Below are 19741 nucleotides of genomic sequence, written 5' to 3' on the forward strand. Positions count from 1 at the left end.
CAGGATGTGGTTTGATGTTTTTGACATCAGCCCACCAGGTTTGCCCGTCAGGGGTAATGTGTGTGAAAATGTTTTACCAAGTTCTGACATTTCTTAAAGTGATTTCATCAGTAGTTCCTCTGGAGGGCCAAATGAAAGCTTGTTCAACTAGAACTTGAGGCAAAGACAGTAGCAAGCCTCAGGCAATTCCTGCTCTTGGAGTGTTAAAGGTCAGTGTTAAAATTTATAACATACTGTTATCTAACATTAGCACCTCTGTTGATGTATTCTTAAAAAATTTCTACTTTGATGGGCCTGAATCAAAGTTTGTTTCATGATCTGGGCTCTTAAATGTGTCCCTTCATAGCAGGCCCGGACAGAGCAGTCAATTCACTGAATTATTTATGCAGATCCATCCAAACATTGTGAATTAGTTGGTCCTTTGGTTTTGAGCACAGGTGACATACCAGATTTTGAAGAAAAGATTACTTTTCTGTGACTCTAACTATAACTGATTTGGTAGTCTCTGCCCTACTTGCTCATACATGGCATTTTATAAATAGCTGTGTCATGAGGAGGGAGCACAATCTCACATGCCATTAGCACCATTCAGCATGACGTTTTGTTTTTTATTAATTGAAACCAGAGAAGCATACACAGTCTTTCAAACTCTTCTTTGTATCACAGATGTGGCTGTACTTAGGCCAGGCACAGCTATAGTGCACACAACATGGAAAAGCTCCAGGGAAGGACTCTAACTTCACAATCCTCTATACAGAGAAAAAGGAAATAAAACAGTATTGCAGGGAATATATAGGCTCCCAAAAGTCAATAGTGACTTCCTGGTGAGGGAAGTGGCCCTGTTTGAAATAACTGGTGCGGGGGAGAGGTTCAGTCTCCAGAATCAGCCTGTTCTCTTGAACAACTCAGACCTGCTGAACTAGCTTCCTGCTGAACTACCAAGAGATGGGAAGAAATGTGTTTCCAGAAATCTCCAAAACCATTTTTCTCCTTGAAATGCCTGCAGCATATTAACTATACTGCATATAACCAAGAAGCGTATAGGCAAAGTTTTGAGAAATGTGGACATCTAGGTCAGGGTCTAGCCTTTCCATGCTGTCCACCTCACTCACTCCCACAGCTCTCCTTCTCACACTAGAAAGACCTTCTGGTCTTCCCCCATGAGGTCTTACTTTCAAAAAGAGTGGGAAACATGTTTTAAGTCTGCTCAGCAAAATGCCCCAGACACAACAGGCATCCAATAAAGGCTTTCTATTGATTAAGAAGAAAGTCCTCACGTATACAAAGCTTAAGTGATAATTATTTCAATGCTTTTTTTCAGTTACCATTCCATTGAAAAAACTGCTCAAGTTTTAAAATTTTGAAAAAAAGATCATTCAATCTGGACACCATTTAAAAAAAAGGAGAGGCAGCAAATGTCACCTGGGTTACCTAGAAGAATTTTTATAGATTTGCAAACAAATTAAATAATAATGCATACTATCTCTTTTGCTTTTACTTATATTGTGAAAGAGTAACTTTATGTACATTACTAGCTTAAACTACTCAGGCAACTAATTCCCTAATAAATACAAAAAATATTATATTCTTTATCTAATTCAATTTTACAAAAAATGGGGGAAAAATTCACCTATTAAGTGGGCCAGGGTGCTTTCCGTTTAGTTAAAGCAACTCTTGGTTACTACAAAAATATGTTTAGTTTCTAGACAGTAATTTGGTGTTTTATTCTACTTTGCCAATCTGATACAACAGTTGGGCATGCTGGTTCTGCTTTGGCACATTTATTGCATTATTCAGCAAGAAAACAGAACTTCCTCTGCAGGCAAACAGTTGTATCTGTATTTTCTTCATCAAGATATTTAATTTGGACTTGTTTTAAAATATAATCTGAATGTAATTTTAAAAACAAAATCAAAACATAACATATATATTTGCTCATTAGTTAAAAAATTACATTTGTGGTATATATACACATATACTCACATACACACACATATACGCACATACATAATGTAAGATATATACATAATTAGACAACACGGAAGAATGTAAACTAGTTTCATAGTTACACTAATCTAGGCTTAGGTTTGAGTTTTATACCACACACTAGTTAGGACAACCTGGGAGTATTACTTAACCTTCCTCAGGCTATTAGCTCATTTACAAAATTGGGATAAGTATTCTCCTCAAAAAATTTGAGACTATCAATGCAATGTAATGAAATGTCTAATATAAAGTTCTCAGCACAGGTCAGGATGGAATCCATCTGTGACACCAATCAATAAGGAGAGCTGACACATCACTGGAATACACTGGAAATATGGTACAAGTTGAATCAAGTTCCCAAAAAAGTTCCTCATGTAACTGTACTTCTGTAGTATTTCATATTCCACAGAAGTAGACAGCGCCCTCAAGTGGCAGTTTAAAAAATCACTCTTTACAGAGTTGACCCATTCAGAGCAAGTTGTAAATGGTGTAGTCAAAGTAGGAGACCACCACAGGCTGGAGAATATACAGCTGATATCACCCAAGGGCATCAGATCTGAAAGTCTGAAGCACAGGGTTGCATGGTATTAGTGCTACTTTCCAAGAAAAAAGGGAGTTTACGTTGTAACATCTAAATTGTAAATCTTTAAAAATCATAGGTTTCATTTGCAGAAGCTTAATGATATTCATTATTGAAATGATGCAGATGTGTTCTTTCCTATTTTTTAATCTACCTCCCTCCCCACCCAACAACCCTCTGAGCTAGGTATTTTTTTTTATCGTTCCAATTGTCAGAAGAGGAGACTGGGACATTAAAAAGCAGCTATGTTGCCCAAGATAGGTCAAACATGAAGGAGCAAAATTGAGAGCTAACCTCAGGACCTTGCTCTTAATTTTGATATCAACCAAAAGATATTGCAGTTTGGAAAATCAGAGAAGGAAAATAAAGAAAGAACAAAAGCTCCAAAAGAATAGGAAATGGCCTGCTAACAGAAAAAACAGATTAAGTTCAAATACAGCCTAAACAAAATTCGAAGCTCCCACACCTTTGTCCATGCAAGGTATCTCTTTCCATAGAGTGTGAACGACAAAATGGATGTAACAAAATACAATTCCAAACAAGTTAAATGCTGTGGTAATTGGTTTACAGAATAAATCCCTTATCTGAAACATAAATATTCCATTTTTATTCATAGGAAACAAGTTCCTAACTGTCAAAATTAAATAAATACCAAGTACATCACATTTTAAAAACAGCAGATTTAAGGGACTCCACATTCATAGCCTGACTGTGTCCTCAAATTCTTGTTAAGGGTCTAGCACACAAGAGCTGTTTAGTAAATCCTGACTTTCTAAAACCTAATGTTTTTTCCTTTAAGGTTATTTCTGAATGTATCCATACAGCCCAGAATATCGTTTTGTGCATGTTGCTTATTGAATTAAAAATTCAATTAACACCTATGAATGAATTAAGAATCCCATTCTGGCTGCTTAGTTCCTAAGCTGCTAGGAATATTTTTTAATACTGACGGTTCTCTTTCGCTATGGGAGGAAAGAACTGGGGGAAAATATTTCTTGCTTATCCAGATCCATTATGAGTGAAACAGTGGGACTGGAATAAGCACCAGAGAAACTCCTTAACTTCAGTCATTAATTTGATCTACAGAAATAAAATTAGTGTAATCTAATGATTATCTTAATCATTTTCATGTATCTAAGAGAGTACCTTCGTATTGAAGTATTTTCTTCTTTGTTGTTTTAAATGTTTTAAAACCCAGAAAATAAAATAGAATGCAATGTACCTTGAATGTCATATTTAAGTTTTGAAGAAACGAAACGTTAGAGATTATTCCATCACCTATGATACACTCCTTATTCGCATGCCCCTACTTAGTAGCAACCAACATGATTTCTTCTTGCCAATCCATGTTTGTACTTTTGTTTCATACCTACCCATAAACAATCGGTGGCATGTTTTGTATTCCTAGTTTAATTTTCTTATTATTACAGTGTACAAAATTATTTAATGATTTCTTTAACTCAGTATTTTGAGATTTACCTATCTTGATACATAAAGATTAAACTAGTTCACTTTAACTACTGTGTAATAGGTCACATCTTCTATTGGGTGTTTGGTCAATTTTACTGATTTATAATAACTAGTCTGGATACTTATCTTTCGTGTAATATATATGTAACTTATTTATCTTTTGTTATTTTGTGTATTATTATTTAAAAATTTTAATTTTACTATAGTTCCATTTATCTGTCTTTGGGATGTATGTTTAGGGGATGTTGGTAAGGGAAACATTTCCATATCCCTTAGATATAAAGATACTTTCATATTATCTTTAAATAACTTCAAAGTTTTGTTCTCCACATATGGGCTTTTATTCTATCTGGAATTTATTTTTGCAGTGAGGCTGTACCAGATATGTCCCTTCATACCTACAGATCAAACATGTTTCTCCATTCTATTCTGTGTCCCAAGAGGCTTACATGTATGAACACAAAAACCAGCCTCCTTAGCCTCTGGCTTCCAACTGGATTTACTCAGTAAGGAGTCCCAGGAGGAGATCAGAGGGAGAAAGGAGAGTGAGGTCATGACTCTATTTAAGGAGGGGAACATGTGAAGAAAAACAACTCAAAGTGTATATCTCATTTCATGGTTTGGAAGTTATCAATTTTATCATTATTCTTTGGTGATAATTTTTTGGTGTTTCAATATGCATACATGAGAAAATATTTTTTCTAATAAGCCCTAAAAGTATTCAACATGTTTTTCTCCCAAAAAAGACAAAAATCTTAACAAGTTTGAACTACCTACAAATACCTGTTCCCTGCACTAATATTTTCCACATTGTTGTTGTCTAGACCTATAGTCCCATAATTTTTTTTAATTTTTAAAAAAGTAGACATAAGTAGCTAATAACACTTACTGGAATGTTTCCAAAAAATTTTTTTTTTTACTATTTTCCCTTTTCTCTCACTATTGCACAACTGAAAATGTTTTAGCTATTATTGCTTCTCTACAATTTCCTTAATTCTCTACTCTTAGAACTCCCACAGGACATATATTAGAGTCTCTCAATCTATTTCCCACCATCATTTTAAATAGCCTTTTGTTTTTTTCATCTCTTTATCCCTCTGTCCTAAGTTTCAGATGAATTTTTAGTATAATTTTCAAATTAACTAATTCTTCTCTCAATATTTCCCAGATTTTAAACTGCTTTTTACTATATCCAACTGCTTTGTCTAAGTCTAAATTTGTGTCATAATTATTTTCCTTTTAATTAGTATTTCTACTTTTTTATCTGAGGCTCTTCAATATACTTATTTTAAAGTCAGCTATAAATCATTCTGTTATTTGAATTTCACGGACATATACTCATATCCCAATTGTTGCTTGAAATGGCTATCTTGGAAGTAGAGCTCCTCATATGCATTAGACTTTTAATTTGCATGCCTATCTGCAGTGGTAGTTCATTTCTCTTTCTTTCTTATTCTCACTGTTAATTCCTCTTTATATAACAGTTTTGTGCTTGCCTACATTGCATCCTCAAAGTCTCCAGCTCAAAACTATGCATTACACTGGAACCTCAAGGCTCTTGTTTCACATTAGTACTGAGGTCACATCAAAGGCCATAACAGAGCATGATCCACATCCTAGTTCCATGACTTTCTCCTTCCTATCATCCCAGTCAAGGTACAACTCTAGACAATCACGGCAGCCTTTTTCAGCCTACTTTCCTTGGCAGGGAACATCAGCCATATTCGCCAAGTTTCATTCATCATTTTTTTTTTCTCCAGCTACCCATGATTAGAGGGCATTGCTGACTGACATTAGTTAAAAGCAGTCAAATTCCCATTGCCTTTGATAATCTGGGTTCCTAAAGATCACGATACATCTACCTCTAGCCCTCTGTTTACTCTTGTCAGCCCATTCTATTTCTTATCTATAGAGATACTTGTCTTGTTTTTGAGCAAGGCAATGCTTTTTAACTTTTAAATAAATGATTGTAATCTATCATTGCCATGTGTATTCAACAAAAAGGGTAAAATGGTTGAAACTGTGAATTTCTAGCTGCTTTTTGACCAGATGTGAAGATACACCATTTTGAAATCAAAGTAATCTTAATGTAGTAAGACTCCCAGTGTGTTCCACCCATGGAAATAAACACAGATTTCTCTATTTGTCTATAAAATAAAGACTAAAAGGACTAAAAATTATACAGCTTCATTTATCCTGATATTTTTAGAAAGTATTGAGTATTTTGGAAAAATATAAATTTTCAAATCAAATTATAAATTATAGAATATGATATATGAACAAAAGTATCTGCTTTAGTTCTGAAAATCTGAAAGAAAATTACAAAATACCAGAATTTCATCAGTCACCAAATCATACTATTCCTGATTATTAATTTAGTAACAGGAATATTTTCTACGTGAGGTGTGTGTGTATATGTTTTGCTAAAACAGTGAGAAAAAAACCCACAATTACACTTGACAACTTTAATACCCACTCTCAGCAATTCATATAACTACTAGACAAAAAACAGGAAGGATAAAAAAGAAGTGGACAATACAACCAACCAACAGTATCTAATTGACATATATAGAACACTCCACTAAACAACACAAAACACACATTTTTTTCAGGCACCTGTGGATGGGCCTGGATACATGTCCACTATTGAAAAATAACATAGACAACAACATAGAGCTGAAGCAATAGCTAGAATTTTTTGACCTGCAGAGGTCTCTGGCATTGACTAACCAATCATTGTATTTCTAGGACTGAAGTAAGTGTTAAGCCTGATAAAGTCGTACTCGATCTGTGTAAGTAGGAAAGTTCAAGGTCTGGTCAAGTTAAATCTTTCTCAAATTACCTTAATAGGGAGTCATGGATCCTCAACAAATTTCCAGACTTGAACCTGTTTACAGACCTAGAGCCTCCTATAGAAGTTGAGGATGGATCCCCTTGAGTAGGGACCCTGCTATAACTTTTCAGTGAGTCCAACAGTATGCCCAAAATTACCCCATGTTTATTTCCTCGATTCTGAAAAACACAGTTGGATGAGACATATCCAGTAACTAGGAGGATACCCACAGTGGTTCCCTGACCTACGGAATGAGGTTGATTAAATAGGAAATATTAATGGAGATCTTTAGAACTTACACTCCCTACCAAAGTATTGAAACAAATGCAACAGCACATCCTGGAGAGACTGCCAAGGTTTTTGTCACCATCAAAAACTGAAAGGATCCTAGTATATCCCCATTCAGTTCACCTATTTGGCCTGTGGATAAGGCAGATGGATCTTCAGTATATGGAATATATTATTATAAACTTAATTAGGTGATAACTACAATTTCAAATGTATTTCTAGACGCCTTTGCTTCATTGAAGCAAATCAACGCTGTCTCTTTTCTCCAGTTTGAGTTATTGATGTCAAAAATACTTTTTCTGTGTGCTTGTTAGTAAAGCCACCAGAAACAGTAATATACTTTAGTGTCCCTTCTTAGGGCTCTACTAACTCTTCAGCTATCTTCTATAGCCTAGTCCACTGAGGACTTGTTTGCTTCTCTACAGGACATCAAGCAAGCCCACAACATGGATGATACTATGCTGACTGGATCTGGTGAGAAGAAAACAGCAAATAAACTAAATATCTTGTTAAGATATATACATGCCAAAACATTTTCTGACATAAATCTTAGCAATGTTCTCCTAGGGCAGTCTACCCAGGTAATAGAAATAAAAGCAAAAATAAACAAATGGGACCTAATTAAACTTATAAGCTTTTGCACCACAAAGGAAATCATAAACAAAACAAAAAGACAACCTACGGAATGGGAGAAAATATTTACAAATGATGCAATCGACAAGGGTTTAATTTCCAGCACATATAAATGGCTCATACAACTTAGTAACAAAAAAACCCAATGCAAAAATTGGCAAAAGACCTAAACAAGCAATTCACCAATCAAGACATACAAATGGCCAATAGGCACATGAAAAAATGCTCAGTATCACTAATTATCAGAGAAATGCAAATCAAAACTGCAGTGAGGTATCACCTCATACCAGTCAGAATGGCCATCAACAAAAAGTTCACAAACAAAAAATGCTGGAGAAGGTATGGATTAAAGGGAACCCTCCTACACTGTTGGTGGGAATGTAGTTTGTTGCAGCCATTACGGAAAACAGTACGAAGATTCCTCAAAAGACTAAAAATAGACTTACCATATGATCCAGCAATCCCATTTCTGGGCATATATCCAGAGGGAACTCTTAATTCGAAAAGATACACGCACTCCAGTGTTCACTGTAGCACTATATTTACAATAGCCAAGACATGGAAACAACCTAAATGTCCATCAACAGATGACTGGATAAAGAAGTTGTTGTCTGTAGGTATGTGTGTATACACACAATAGAATACTACTCAGCCATAAAAAAAGAATAAGATAATGCCATTTGCAGCAACATGGATGGACCTGGAGATCATCATTCTAAGTGAAGCCAATCAGAAAGAGAAAGAAAAATACCATATGATATCATTTATATGTGGAATCTGAAAAAAAGACACAAATGAACTTATTTATAAAACAGAAACAGACTCACAGACATAGAGAACAAACATGGTTACCAGGGGGTAAAGGGGATTAGAAGATATAAATTTGGAGCTCGAGATTCGTATATATTAACTACTACATACAAAATAAATAAACAACAAATTTATACTGTATAGCAGAGGGAACTATATTCAATACCTTGTATTAACCAACTATGAAAGAGATATAACGTGAATATATGTATGTACATGTATGACTGAAATATTATGCTGTACACTGGAAATTGACACATTGTAAACTGACTGTATTTCAATTTTTTTAATGGGGAAAAAAGGCATATGCATGCCAGAGAGGAGAATAAACACCATAGAAATTCAGTGATATGTCATACCTGTAAAATTTCTAGGGATAAGTATTCTGGTGTATGTTGAAATTTCTCTTATCAAATGGTGGGCATATTTCTGCATCTGGCACCTGCTATCTCTAAGAAGTGGACTTTAAAATTTTAGTTGCAATAGATACATTATTTGGGCACCTTACTTCAACACTTTTGTCAAAATACCCAATAAGCTGTCAGTTTGGGGTCCAGGTCAAAAGGAGGTTCTGCAAATAGAACCAGGCTTCCATTCAACCTGTCCTGCCACTTGGATCCCATGACTCAGCACATATTCCATAGTGCTTTAAGTGTCTATGGAAGTTGGGGATCCTAAGGGAAAAATTTGGCAAAACCTTACAAATAAATCATAGTATACCCCTTTTGGATTTTGAAGAAAAGTTATACTTCCTCTGCAGATAATAATTCTCAACTGAGAAACCGTCTCAGCCTCATTACTGGATCCTACCAGAGTGCTAACACTTATCACTGGTCGTTAAATAACGATGTGTCCTGAAATACTCTTATGAATAGGGTGTTGTCTGCCCACCAAGCCCACTGCAACAGTATTCAGTCAAGTGGAAGTGATGGATAGGTTTTTCTCTACAAGTTTTGAAGTTACCAGTAAGTTGCATGAAAAGTGGCTCAAACTTCCATGGCCCCTACTCCTGCCTCCTCTTTCTCTCTCATGTGAAGCCGTCTATGACAGCAGAATGAGGAAAAACAATTCAATCTTTGTTCACAGATAATTCCACACACTATTCTGGCACTAGCCTAAGTAGACAGCTGTAGCACCACAGGTGTGGACATGAACAATAGTGTTGGAAAAAAAATCTTTCCAATGGGAAGAACATCAAGCTGTGCACCTGACTGTTCATTCTGCCTGGAAGGAGAGATGGATAGAGGTACACATCTAAAGTGAGTCATGAGCAGTGGCTAACAGTTTGGCTGCATGGCCAGCAACTTGGAAGAAACATGAAGAAATATGATCTAGAGAAGACATACATGGAAAGACCTCTCCAAACGGGTAGAAATATGAGAATATTTTTGTCCTACACAAATGTTCACAAAATAGCAACCTTAGAGAACAAGATCTTAATAAACATATGCACAAAGTAACTTATTCTTTTCCCATTCTTTCATTCCTGTAATTGCTCAATTGGCCCATAAAAACAATGATCATAGAAGCAAAGAGGGAGCTTATGTATGGGCTCAGCAACAGATTTCCACTCATCAAGGCCAATTTGGCCAGAGCCATTGTTGAGTACCCAACCTGCCAAGAGCAAAGATCAATACTGAACCTCTAAAATGGCACCTTTCCCTGGGGGAACCAGCCAGCCACCTGGTAGCAGGTTGATTATACTGGATCACTTCCATCATTGAAGGACCAACTCTTTGTTCTCACTGGAAAAGACATTTATGCTGGATGTGATTATGCCTTTTCTACCCTCAACATTTCTGCTAAAACCACCATCTGTGGGCTTACAGAATGCCATATTCACCTTCACAGTATTCCTTACAACATTGCTTCTAACAAAGAAATTCATTTGACAGTAAATGAAGTACAACATTGGTCTCATGTTCACAAACTTCACTGGTATCATTATGTTCCCCTCATCCTGAAACAGCTGGCCTAATAAAATTATGGAATGGCCTTTGGAAGACTTCAGTTATGGCACCAGCTGTTGAAAGTACTTTATGGGGCTGAAATGATATCATCCCGGATGTAAGATACACTTTGAATAAGCTACAGAAATGTAGTGATGTTTTTCCTATACCCAGAATTCAAGAGTTTAGAAATTATAGGAAAGACAAGGAAATAGTTCCTCTCAGATTAATGATAATATAATAGCACCATTTTGGTTTCTTTTCACTGTAACTTTTTTTTTAATTTAGAAATCTTACTTCCCAAAAGAAAAATGATTCTACCAGAGAACAAAGCATCACACAGGAACCTGAGACTACCACTGGCTATTTTGAGCACCTCATGCCACCGAAGCAACCAGAAAGAATGAGAAAAATATTTCCAGTATGCAGGAGGTCCTCCAAAGTGTCTCTTAGTCTTCCTATTATTTGTGGTAAAAGTTAACGTAAAGCTACAACAACGTGAAAGAGCCAGGGCTGTAATAACATAGACTCTTCAGGAATAAAGATTGGGAACACCCCACCAGATAAGGTATCTTCATATTTCTCATCCTTGTTGTCTTGTCTTCCCCTGAACCCCCCCATCACTAGCATAGAGTTCAGAAATGGGAAATTGTAACGAATTCCTCTCATTTAAATAACATTTAGTAAGCAAAAACAAACAAACAAACAAAAAACAGGTATGTCTGGCAGAGCTACTCTGAAGTGTTATATCAAAACAGCTTTAATTTTCAAGGGGGTGATGCCAAATGAATAAGGGTATAGCTTTGCAATGCAGGCATCAATAACAGGATTATTTGGAGAAGTGGGGGTGGGTGGAAGAAACGGATCTGAACAAGAACTTTTCCCACTACCCTTGACCTAAAGAATGAGCATCTATACTTAAGAATCAGGCTTCCCTGAGGAAAGCTTTGCCTTTATAAAGCTGATGATACACTTTATCTCATTTTATATACCACTGTAAACAGAATCATTCTCCCAAGTGTAACAAGGTGCTTTATTCCAAGCTTCTCTTGTATTCTGAAGTCTTTTTTATTTCAAAGAGAAACCAGTTCTAAGAAAAATACATTAAAAAAATAAAGAGCTGAATGGATAAGTAACTTCATAAATAATATTCTTAGTTCCAAGTTCACAGTTAGGGATCTCTAGAAGAGGAGGTCTTAAAATTCCCAGAATCTTTTTGTTTCAGCAGAAGTTGCAAAGAAAAATAGTAGATTATTTGACTCACATGTTCTTCAACTATCCTCTCAACTCCAACCCAGTTTCACAGAAAAGCTAGATGAGAGCTTAAACCAGGAGAACTATGCACTGAATCAGAGGAATTCTAAAAGACCAACCCTAGGATTGGGGACTGGACAATAACTCTGAATCAGAGACCACCAGGAAGCTAGGGTGACTTCCACACAAGACTCCATTCAAGTGAGCAAAAGCCTCCTCTTTTCCCACTTCTTTCACCAAAGACCTGTAAGTTGTTTACCTTTCAGACAAATGGAATGGACTTCCCTAAACATACTACATAGAAACAGACGTTCTCCCTCTTTCTTCTTACCCCTTCAGGTCTGAAGCAGCATCCATCAGCACCAAACCTCAAGATTACACAGAACTCACTGATGTCCAAAATTGTCAGATAGTACCATCATTGCTAGGTTGATTATTTTTGTACATATAGTAACAGACTGAGTAGCCTGAGGGCAGTTTTTGTTCACTTCTTTCTCCCCTGTGTCTAGCACAGTGCCTGGCACAAAGCAGGTGCTTAATAAGTAGTTGTTGAATAAATGAATTTCTAAGCTAGTATTTTGTTATCTTTCATTTAATACAATCAGTAGAAAACTATTACTTGAGCACCTTTTTATGTACCAGATACTATACTAAGCTGTGAGTGGACAAACATTTCACTCCCAATGATTGACACTATTATTTTAACCTTAGGAATGAACAATAAACACTACTGCCGAGCCACAATTTCCTCACATTCAATTTAGTGGTTGGAATAAATGACTTCTTCTATAAGATTATTTAAGTTCTAAACTTACTATAAGGGTATGAAATGTATAAAGCATTATACAAATTAACTTAAGGTTTAAAGTTATAAAATCTTTTTTTTAATTTGAATACTGCCCCAAATGGACGTTCTCCTCAGTTCAAAAAGCAATTCAGTCTCTCAGATGGATACAAGCACATCATTATATAAACCACATAAAGAATATAGCAAGCCTAGCAGTTGTATTTTTAAAGCAGATATCTACTGTATGTTACCTCCTTGATAGCACAACATTTTACATTTAGTATCCTCTATAGGATCTAGCACTTTAAAAAAAAAAGCATTCAATAAATGAATTAATGCAATGGAAACACCTTAAGAACCAACAAGGATTCTAACCTGAATAGCAAATGGCATTCAGGAGATTCAAGAACTCCATGAAATTGTATGCAAAACTGTGTGTCTGTAGGCCATTTTATACAGTTCCTTGGTTTTATCAGAGTCTCAAAGAGATCTATTATCCATAATGGTTCCTTCATTCAGTATACATTAATTGAATATCAACTACTTGCCAGGCATTGTACCATGGTGTAGGCTTACAATCTAAAACTTTTTTTTATAATGAATACTGACTACATGAAATCTTTACTCTGCTTTCTCACATTCAAACCATTAAAAATAATGTATACTCTATTAAATATATTTACATCTTAAACCAGCATCACATACTATGCAGTTATTTAAAATGGTATTTGCTGGTAAAAATATACTTTAGAAATACATTCTTATTTGGCTTCATGGAAAAGATTTCATGATAACAGAACCAATCGGGCTTGAGTGTATAATAAATAGATAGGTAGATATGCATACATAAACACACATACATATAATTTAAGAAATCTTTGGTAAATCATGCTGCTCAAATTGTTTACACCATCTCTAATACATCAACTATTTCACACCATATCTTCCTAACAATAGCATTAAAGCTACTTTCCTGTAAAAACTAAATGATATATAAAGAAAACTTCATAAAATTGTTTTGTAAGCAGTTTTCTCAGAGACTTTCCACTGACTGAAACAGCTTTCAAATTCTCTAGATGGAGAGCAAAAATATTTTTTAAATCTCAAGAAAACCTCTATAATCTAATGACAATTTTCCCCTTTGCAAATCTTATCTCTCTCCTTGATGCATTAAGCATCAACTATCTAGTGCCAACTGATATTTATATGAGCAGATATTTAACTTTCCTGAAAAAAATTATTTTTATCTTTGAAATTACCTGCCATATTCTTGCCACAAACGTAAAGGAATGCTTCCCCAGATACAGGTATAAGCATACTTAAAGATTAAAACCCTCATCCACAATAGATGTTCACTTTATAATTTGAAAATTCAATTTAGCATGATCCAAAATAACTATTTTTAAAAATGGTTATCTTATATTATTAGGAAATCATTTATTTCTAATTCCTATACTCTACCAGAACTTAGTTGCAATTAGTGATAGTGGCCAGGAGATGGTGCATTTTCATTTCCTAAGATTTACTTCATAGGCCTTTGTGTAATTTGCAATGTTTACTTTAAAGAAACATGCTTTATTAATGGTACCTGTTATCATAAATGGCAGATATGAATGAAAAATAGACATTCAGAAAAAATAAGGAATTAATATCTCAAAAGTTTTACTACTAATCACTTATATGCAAATACAATATTTTAAAATACTTTGAGTAAGTATTTTTCTCTCCTATGTACAAGAAACAGAAGGAAAGAAAAAGTTTAATATAATAATTATTTAGAATACCTCAATTTTTCAATTCTTTCTTTTGGTTCATTTTATAGAACACTGGATTACTTTACACTCAAAAACTGTATTTTATAGTTATAAACCCATTTTTAATGAAATTTTTAAAAGTATAGTTTTAAAATATGAATTTTACAACTGATATATTGGGAAGAAAATTCATTAAAGTAAAAATATTTCCTGAACTGGCTTTATTCAAGGCACATATAACGTTTAAATGTTTCTTTCACTTAATAAATGCTAAAGAAGAGTCTTTAGATCTCATATCTATTATATTGCTTGTAAAAAATAAAAGTAGCATTTTTAAGGCCTGGTAATCCATGCACATACACAGTGAATACAATAGATGTGGGTGTAAGGGCTGGTACTGCATGCTTCTAAAAATACTCCAGAAAGGGAGATAGGCAGATGCATTACAGACTATCCTGATTTGGTCTGGAATACAGTCTGCCACCAGTTACTGAATCTTTGCTGGGAAGGTAAGAAGAATCCCTAATCATCTCTGAAAAGGCATAATCCAAAGCTGGCCGAAAAGGCAATGCTGGTACCAACCCAGGAGTTAGGTAGGGAGACATGAAACCAGATAGCCCCCTTCCTGGGGTCGAATATGCCAGCCGTAATGGACTGATACCTAGTCTAGGATTTAAAGTGTAGAGACTTGAATCACCTCCATAAGAAGCACTAGTAGTGTTAATGGGAGAGAAAGCTGATCTATTTCCTAGAGTTCCAAAACCAATTCCAGCTAAACCAAAGTTTGAAGCTCTCTGAAAAGCTGTATTTTCTAATTCTCCTGAGCTTGCTAGCTCCCTGGTGTCTGGTTTGTGTTCTTTCCCATTTAAGACCTGTTCAATGGCTTGGACCACATCCCCTTTGCAGAACTGTAAAATGACTTCTAGCCGGCTGCGTCTGTAACTTGGGAAAATCTTGGTAAGGATATCAAGAGGGTCTCTTGATCTCGAGGACACAGTGGGAAGGCTGGCTCTGGTAGCGGTGAAGTCTTTGGTCCACTCACTTTCATTTCCTGATTCCAGATCAGAGGATGACAGAGACCTGGGACTCTCTTCACCTCCTGAATGCTCCCCAGGATGAGGAGGCTGATCATCCTTGTTTGAGTTTTCTGAAAGACATGACCTGACATTTTGTTTTCCAATGACATCATTAGACTTAGGAGATGATTCCAGGGTAAGGTGATAGGATTTGGAGACTGGTTCTTCTTGTCCACTCTGGCATGAGTCACATTTACTCTCCTTTTGTACTGTGGAAATTTAAAAAAAAAGGAATCAAATAAAGAGAAAACTTCTAAGAACCCAGTCTTACCCACTCAAAATTAATGCTTGATAAAATAATTCATCTACTCATAGTATATTAGTAATGTTACTATTCAGTTTAAGAGATTTCAATGAGTAAGTATTTAAAAAGATCATTTAGAAATGCCAGTGTTGGAATAGTGGGAAAATGCCATTTATTCTTTCATTTCAGGATCACAAAATTATATAATATACAAGTGCTGTAGTTATTTAGGAATCAGAAGATGAAAGTCTATTGTTCCCCTAAACTGTTAACACCAACATTTCACACTATTGCCCCATTTGGCAATTCAAGATTTTCCTAAATGTTCCCCAAGTTTTGTTGTTACCCATGTAAGGGTTTTTTTGACAATGACTAAAAGAACTAAATCAAACAACTGTTTAGATAAGAAATTGGAAGAAGGAACCATCTTAGTATGAAAATGAATATTCTATTTAATCACTAATGCTAAACTTTAACAATTAGTTTTTTTAATGCTCACATTTCAGGTTGCAATTAAATTACTCAAATAATGTAAAAAAATAACAAAATTATTAACATAATTTCAAATCTACACCAATAATGACAACTGCTGTACAAATCTTGAATCATACCAGAGCTTGCATATTGTATTTTATCAGAGACAATATAGAGTTGGTGTATTTTTCATAATCCTCTGTGAAACAGGGACTTTCTTTTTCAATCTCCAGGAAATATCAATAAAAGCATTTACAATCAAACTTTTTTTTAAAGAAAATTATTAACTGCACTATTTTTACTATTGCAATCTGTATATATCCTCAAAGTGTCTTATAAAAACAACTTATTAGCCTTCTGCTTCAAATCACAATTCCCTTCCAGTACTAAGGGCAATTTTCCAAAAGTATTTTTACATAAAAATCTGATTTTCTACCTCAATATGTGGAACATATGAATATTCATGAAACAAGAATATCTATTAAAACCATTTTGCAAGGCTAATGCCAGGGAAATAACAATGTGTAATATTCACTAAATGACTTTTATTTTGGTTTACATTTCTTCTTACCCTATAGTATGTTTTATCTCCATTTCCATTAGAAAGAGTAACTTGTCAAGTGGGTTACTCATAGTATTACTGTCAAACTTTCTTTTTGTATCAAATTTATGAATGTAACAAAACAAATATTGCCTAAAGCAGTGATTGGCAAACACAATTTGCAATACTCCTATGATTTCTCAAGGAGTGGTCCTAAATTCCAAAGAAATATCTATAGTTTATTTTAAAATAAAGTGTGTGCAATTTAACACGTTGAGAGTTAAAAGACTGTCATTATATCAAACGTAGGACAAAAGAAAAGATGTTGCCCTTGCAAAATCACAAAGACTCTCTAGTATTTTCACCTTTAAATCAAGCAATATAACTCATCTAATGAAGTGGGGATAGATTGGTCTTGGTCTGCCATTCTATTTTATTTATAAATACGATTCACTAAATATGATCCCCTAAACATGTATCAAAATTTCATCTCTACAGTAATTTATGCATAAAATAAATTTCGTTATTACACTGTACTTGTGGAACACAATATAATGAAATACTAACTGCATTAGACTATCTAGAAAATAAGCTGTCTTTAAAATATTGGGATATTATATCATTTCTGTTCTCTCAACTCCTATAGCTGGTTTTACTTTGTCTATCATGTAGTTGTTGAATATATAAAGTTTCCCTTCTTTTGAATATAATGTTCTTTTGTATTGGAAAATCTTATTCACCTCTGAATCATTGTTAGTCTTTGTCTAATGAATGAGTAAATTAAATAGACTACTACAATTCATGGATATTGTATAAAAGGAAGCAGTCAGTTTAGAAAAGCCATGGTAGTAGCTTTTCCAAAAAAAGAGGTCAACTGGGGCAAAGAATAAAATAAAGTAACTGACCCTATAAAAAAGTACCCCCTCAAAGAAATCATATAAATAAATCAATACCTAGCAGAGAGTTGTCAGTCAGATTAGTTTATGAAATTTTAATTTTTACTTCTATAGTGCTAGTGTGACCTACGGAGGACTATAAAATTTATTAAAATACAATGAGATTTACATTAGCATGAAAAGTTAATTTGGGATAATCCTAGTCAAAGTGTGTATATATATATATATATATATATATTTGTTTACCTAACACAGGGGGTGAAGCTGATTTGCAGTCAATAAATAACAGGGGAAAAAAAAATGAAAACTTCCTGGATGAGAAATCCCTAAGGATAAAATCCACAAAGATAAGAAATCCTTGGACTTTGAAATTCTTACCAAATCTGAATTTAGAAAATCTAAATTTCTTTCCTATGGGAAGAGTTGAAACTTCAAATGTTAAGTTTTCTACACTTGTGGAGGCTGATAAGCAGTTGGGGAAAAGGGATGAATGCTTAAAAATTTTAAGGGAAAGGAGTAAAAAGAGGTTTTGGTAGATTTCAGTCTCTTGCCCACTTACAGTTGGTTTGTCCCAAAGGTAAAAAGAACTCTACTCCCAACCATAAGTGAGTTTTCCAGAAAGATCAGATTAACTTTGGTTTTACAGCTGAACAGAGTACAGAGTAAGCTCAAAAGGCAGCTTTTTTCACTCAGTGCCACCTGTAAGTTCTACGCTCACAGCTAAGGTCATAGCAACTTGGGGACAAACTCTATTCCTAGCAGGAGTTGCTCAACAGATCACTCACACTTCACCTTTTCAATACCTTACCCTACCACCTAAGAGAACAGAAAGCCCTTCCATAGTGGAGGTGATGGGTCTCTTAACACCCTCATTAAAGTCCATACTGCGGGGCAGTTTCTCAGAACTTAAATTAGTGCTTCTTTTAGAGAACTTTTCTTGCCTGCTTCCTGGGCACAGCTGCTTATTTCAAAGATATTCCCCTCCAAAACAACCATTTTTCTTTTGCAAAAAGCTAATGTTAGATCAACTCACCTTGTTTTTCCTCCGTATAATCTGGCTGGAAACTTTCGAAAGCAGGGGTCGCCAGACCACTGGCATGTCTCAAGGCATCCAGTCCCAGAGCAGTCACCGCCGCAGGGCCGGTCGCGGTCTGGGGATTCTCTGTTCTGCTGCCTCCTCCGGGTGTCCGACCCCCGGGGCCCGACGGTCCGGAGTACAGGAGCCTCTGCAGCCCCCGGGCCTCGCTCTCCTCCTGGGCCTGCTGCCTGCGCAGCGCCACCTGGGCGGCCATGACGCGCTGGCGCTCAGCGATCAGTGTGCACTTGGCACACGCGCAGTCCCGCCAGCGGCAGAAGCGCTTGTGGCCCTTGAGGGCCGACACGACTCCGTGGTTCCGACAACGAGCGCACTTGGGTGTCCGTGGGTAGCCGCAGCCCACGGCGCCAACTCCCCTCTCCAGACTGGCAGCCGGCGGGCAGCCACCACTCCCCGCGGTGGCGGCTGTCCGCAGAAAGAGGCTGGGCGGTCGCAGGAAAGTTGGAGGAACCGGTATGCCCGGGGATACCGGTAACGCCGAAGACAGGGATGGAGGGGCCACTGCCACCAACCCTGGGGCCAGGTGGGGTCGGCCGCTAACACTTTGGTCTCTGCTGCAACACTGTGACTGCTCCATTCCCAGAGTGTCTGGCGAGGGGTCGCAACAGAAGAGCGCGCTGTCCACAGCTAACCCTGCCGGGATGCGGGAGGACCGGCAGTGGTCCCGCTGCCTCCCACCCACACGTCGACAAAGTTTGACACAATTCCCTCGATGAATTAGGGACAACGGCTCCCTGTACCTGCAGACTCAAAGAGTTACAGATGCCCAGAGAGCCTCGTAAGAGTCCCGGGGCGCTAAGTTAAAGTCCCTGTGCTCCTCGCGCCTTGAGACCAGGAGAAGGCAAGACTGCAGAGGCTACCCCGCCCACCTGGTTTACTGGCCAAGGGCTCTCCCTTGGGGAGGGAAAGCCAGGGGCGGAGAGTGGAGACTAGACAGTCTGAGAGGAGGGGCGGTGGGTGATACAAGAAACTGTCCTAATGGCCTGCAAATGTCCCTCCACACACAAAAAGCCACTTTCTCCCACTTGCTTCCCGATGAATTCCTTAAACGTACATTTTTGTAAGATAAT

The 19741-nt window shown here is 36.4% G+C and overlaps 1 protein-coding gene across 1 annotated transcript; it reads right to left on the bottom strand.

Moving 5' to 3' along the window:
• Positions 1-14658: 14658 nt before the first annotated feature.
• Positions 14659-19495, bottom strand: DMRTA1 (DMRT like family A1). Its single transcript, XM_010984631.3, has 2 exons — positions 18609-19495; positions 14659-15629 (listed from the first exon to the last, which is right to left on the bottom strand). Exons 1-2 carry the CDS (start codon positions 19246-19248, stop codon positions 14788-14790), a joined length of 1482 nt encoding a protein of 493 aa, XP_010982933.3. The 5' UTR covers positions 19249-19495; the 3' UTR covers positions 14659-14787.
• Between the last annotated feature and the right edge of the window lie 246 nt (positions 19496-19741).

This window comes from Camelus dromedarius, chromosome 10 (genome assembly GCF_036321535.1).
Source record: "Camelus dromedarius isolate mCamDro1 chromosome 10, mCamDro1.pat, whole genome shotgun sequence".
Classification (NCBI taxonomy): domain Eukaryota; kingdom Metazoa; phylum Chordata; class Mammalia; order Artiodactyla; family Camelidae; genus Camelus; species Camelus dromedarius.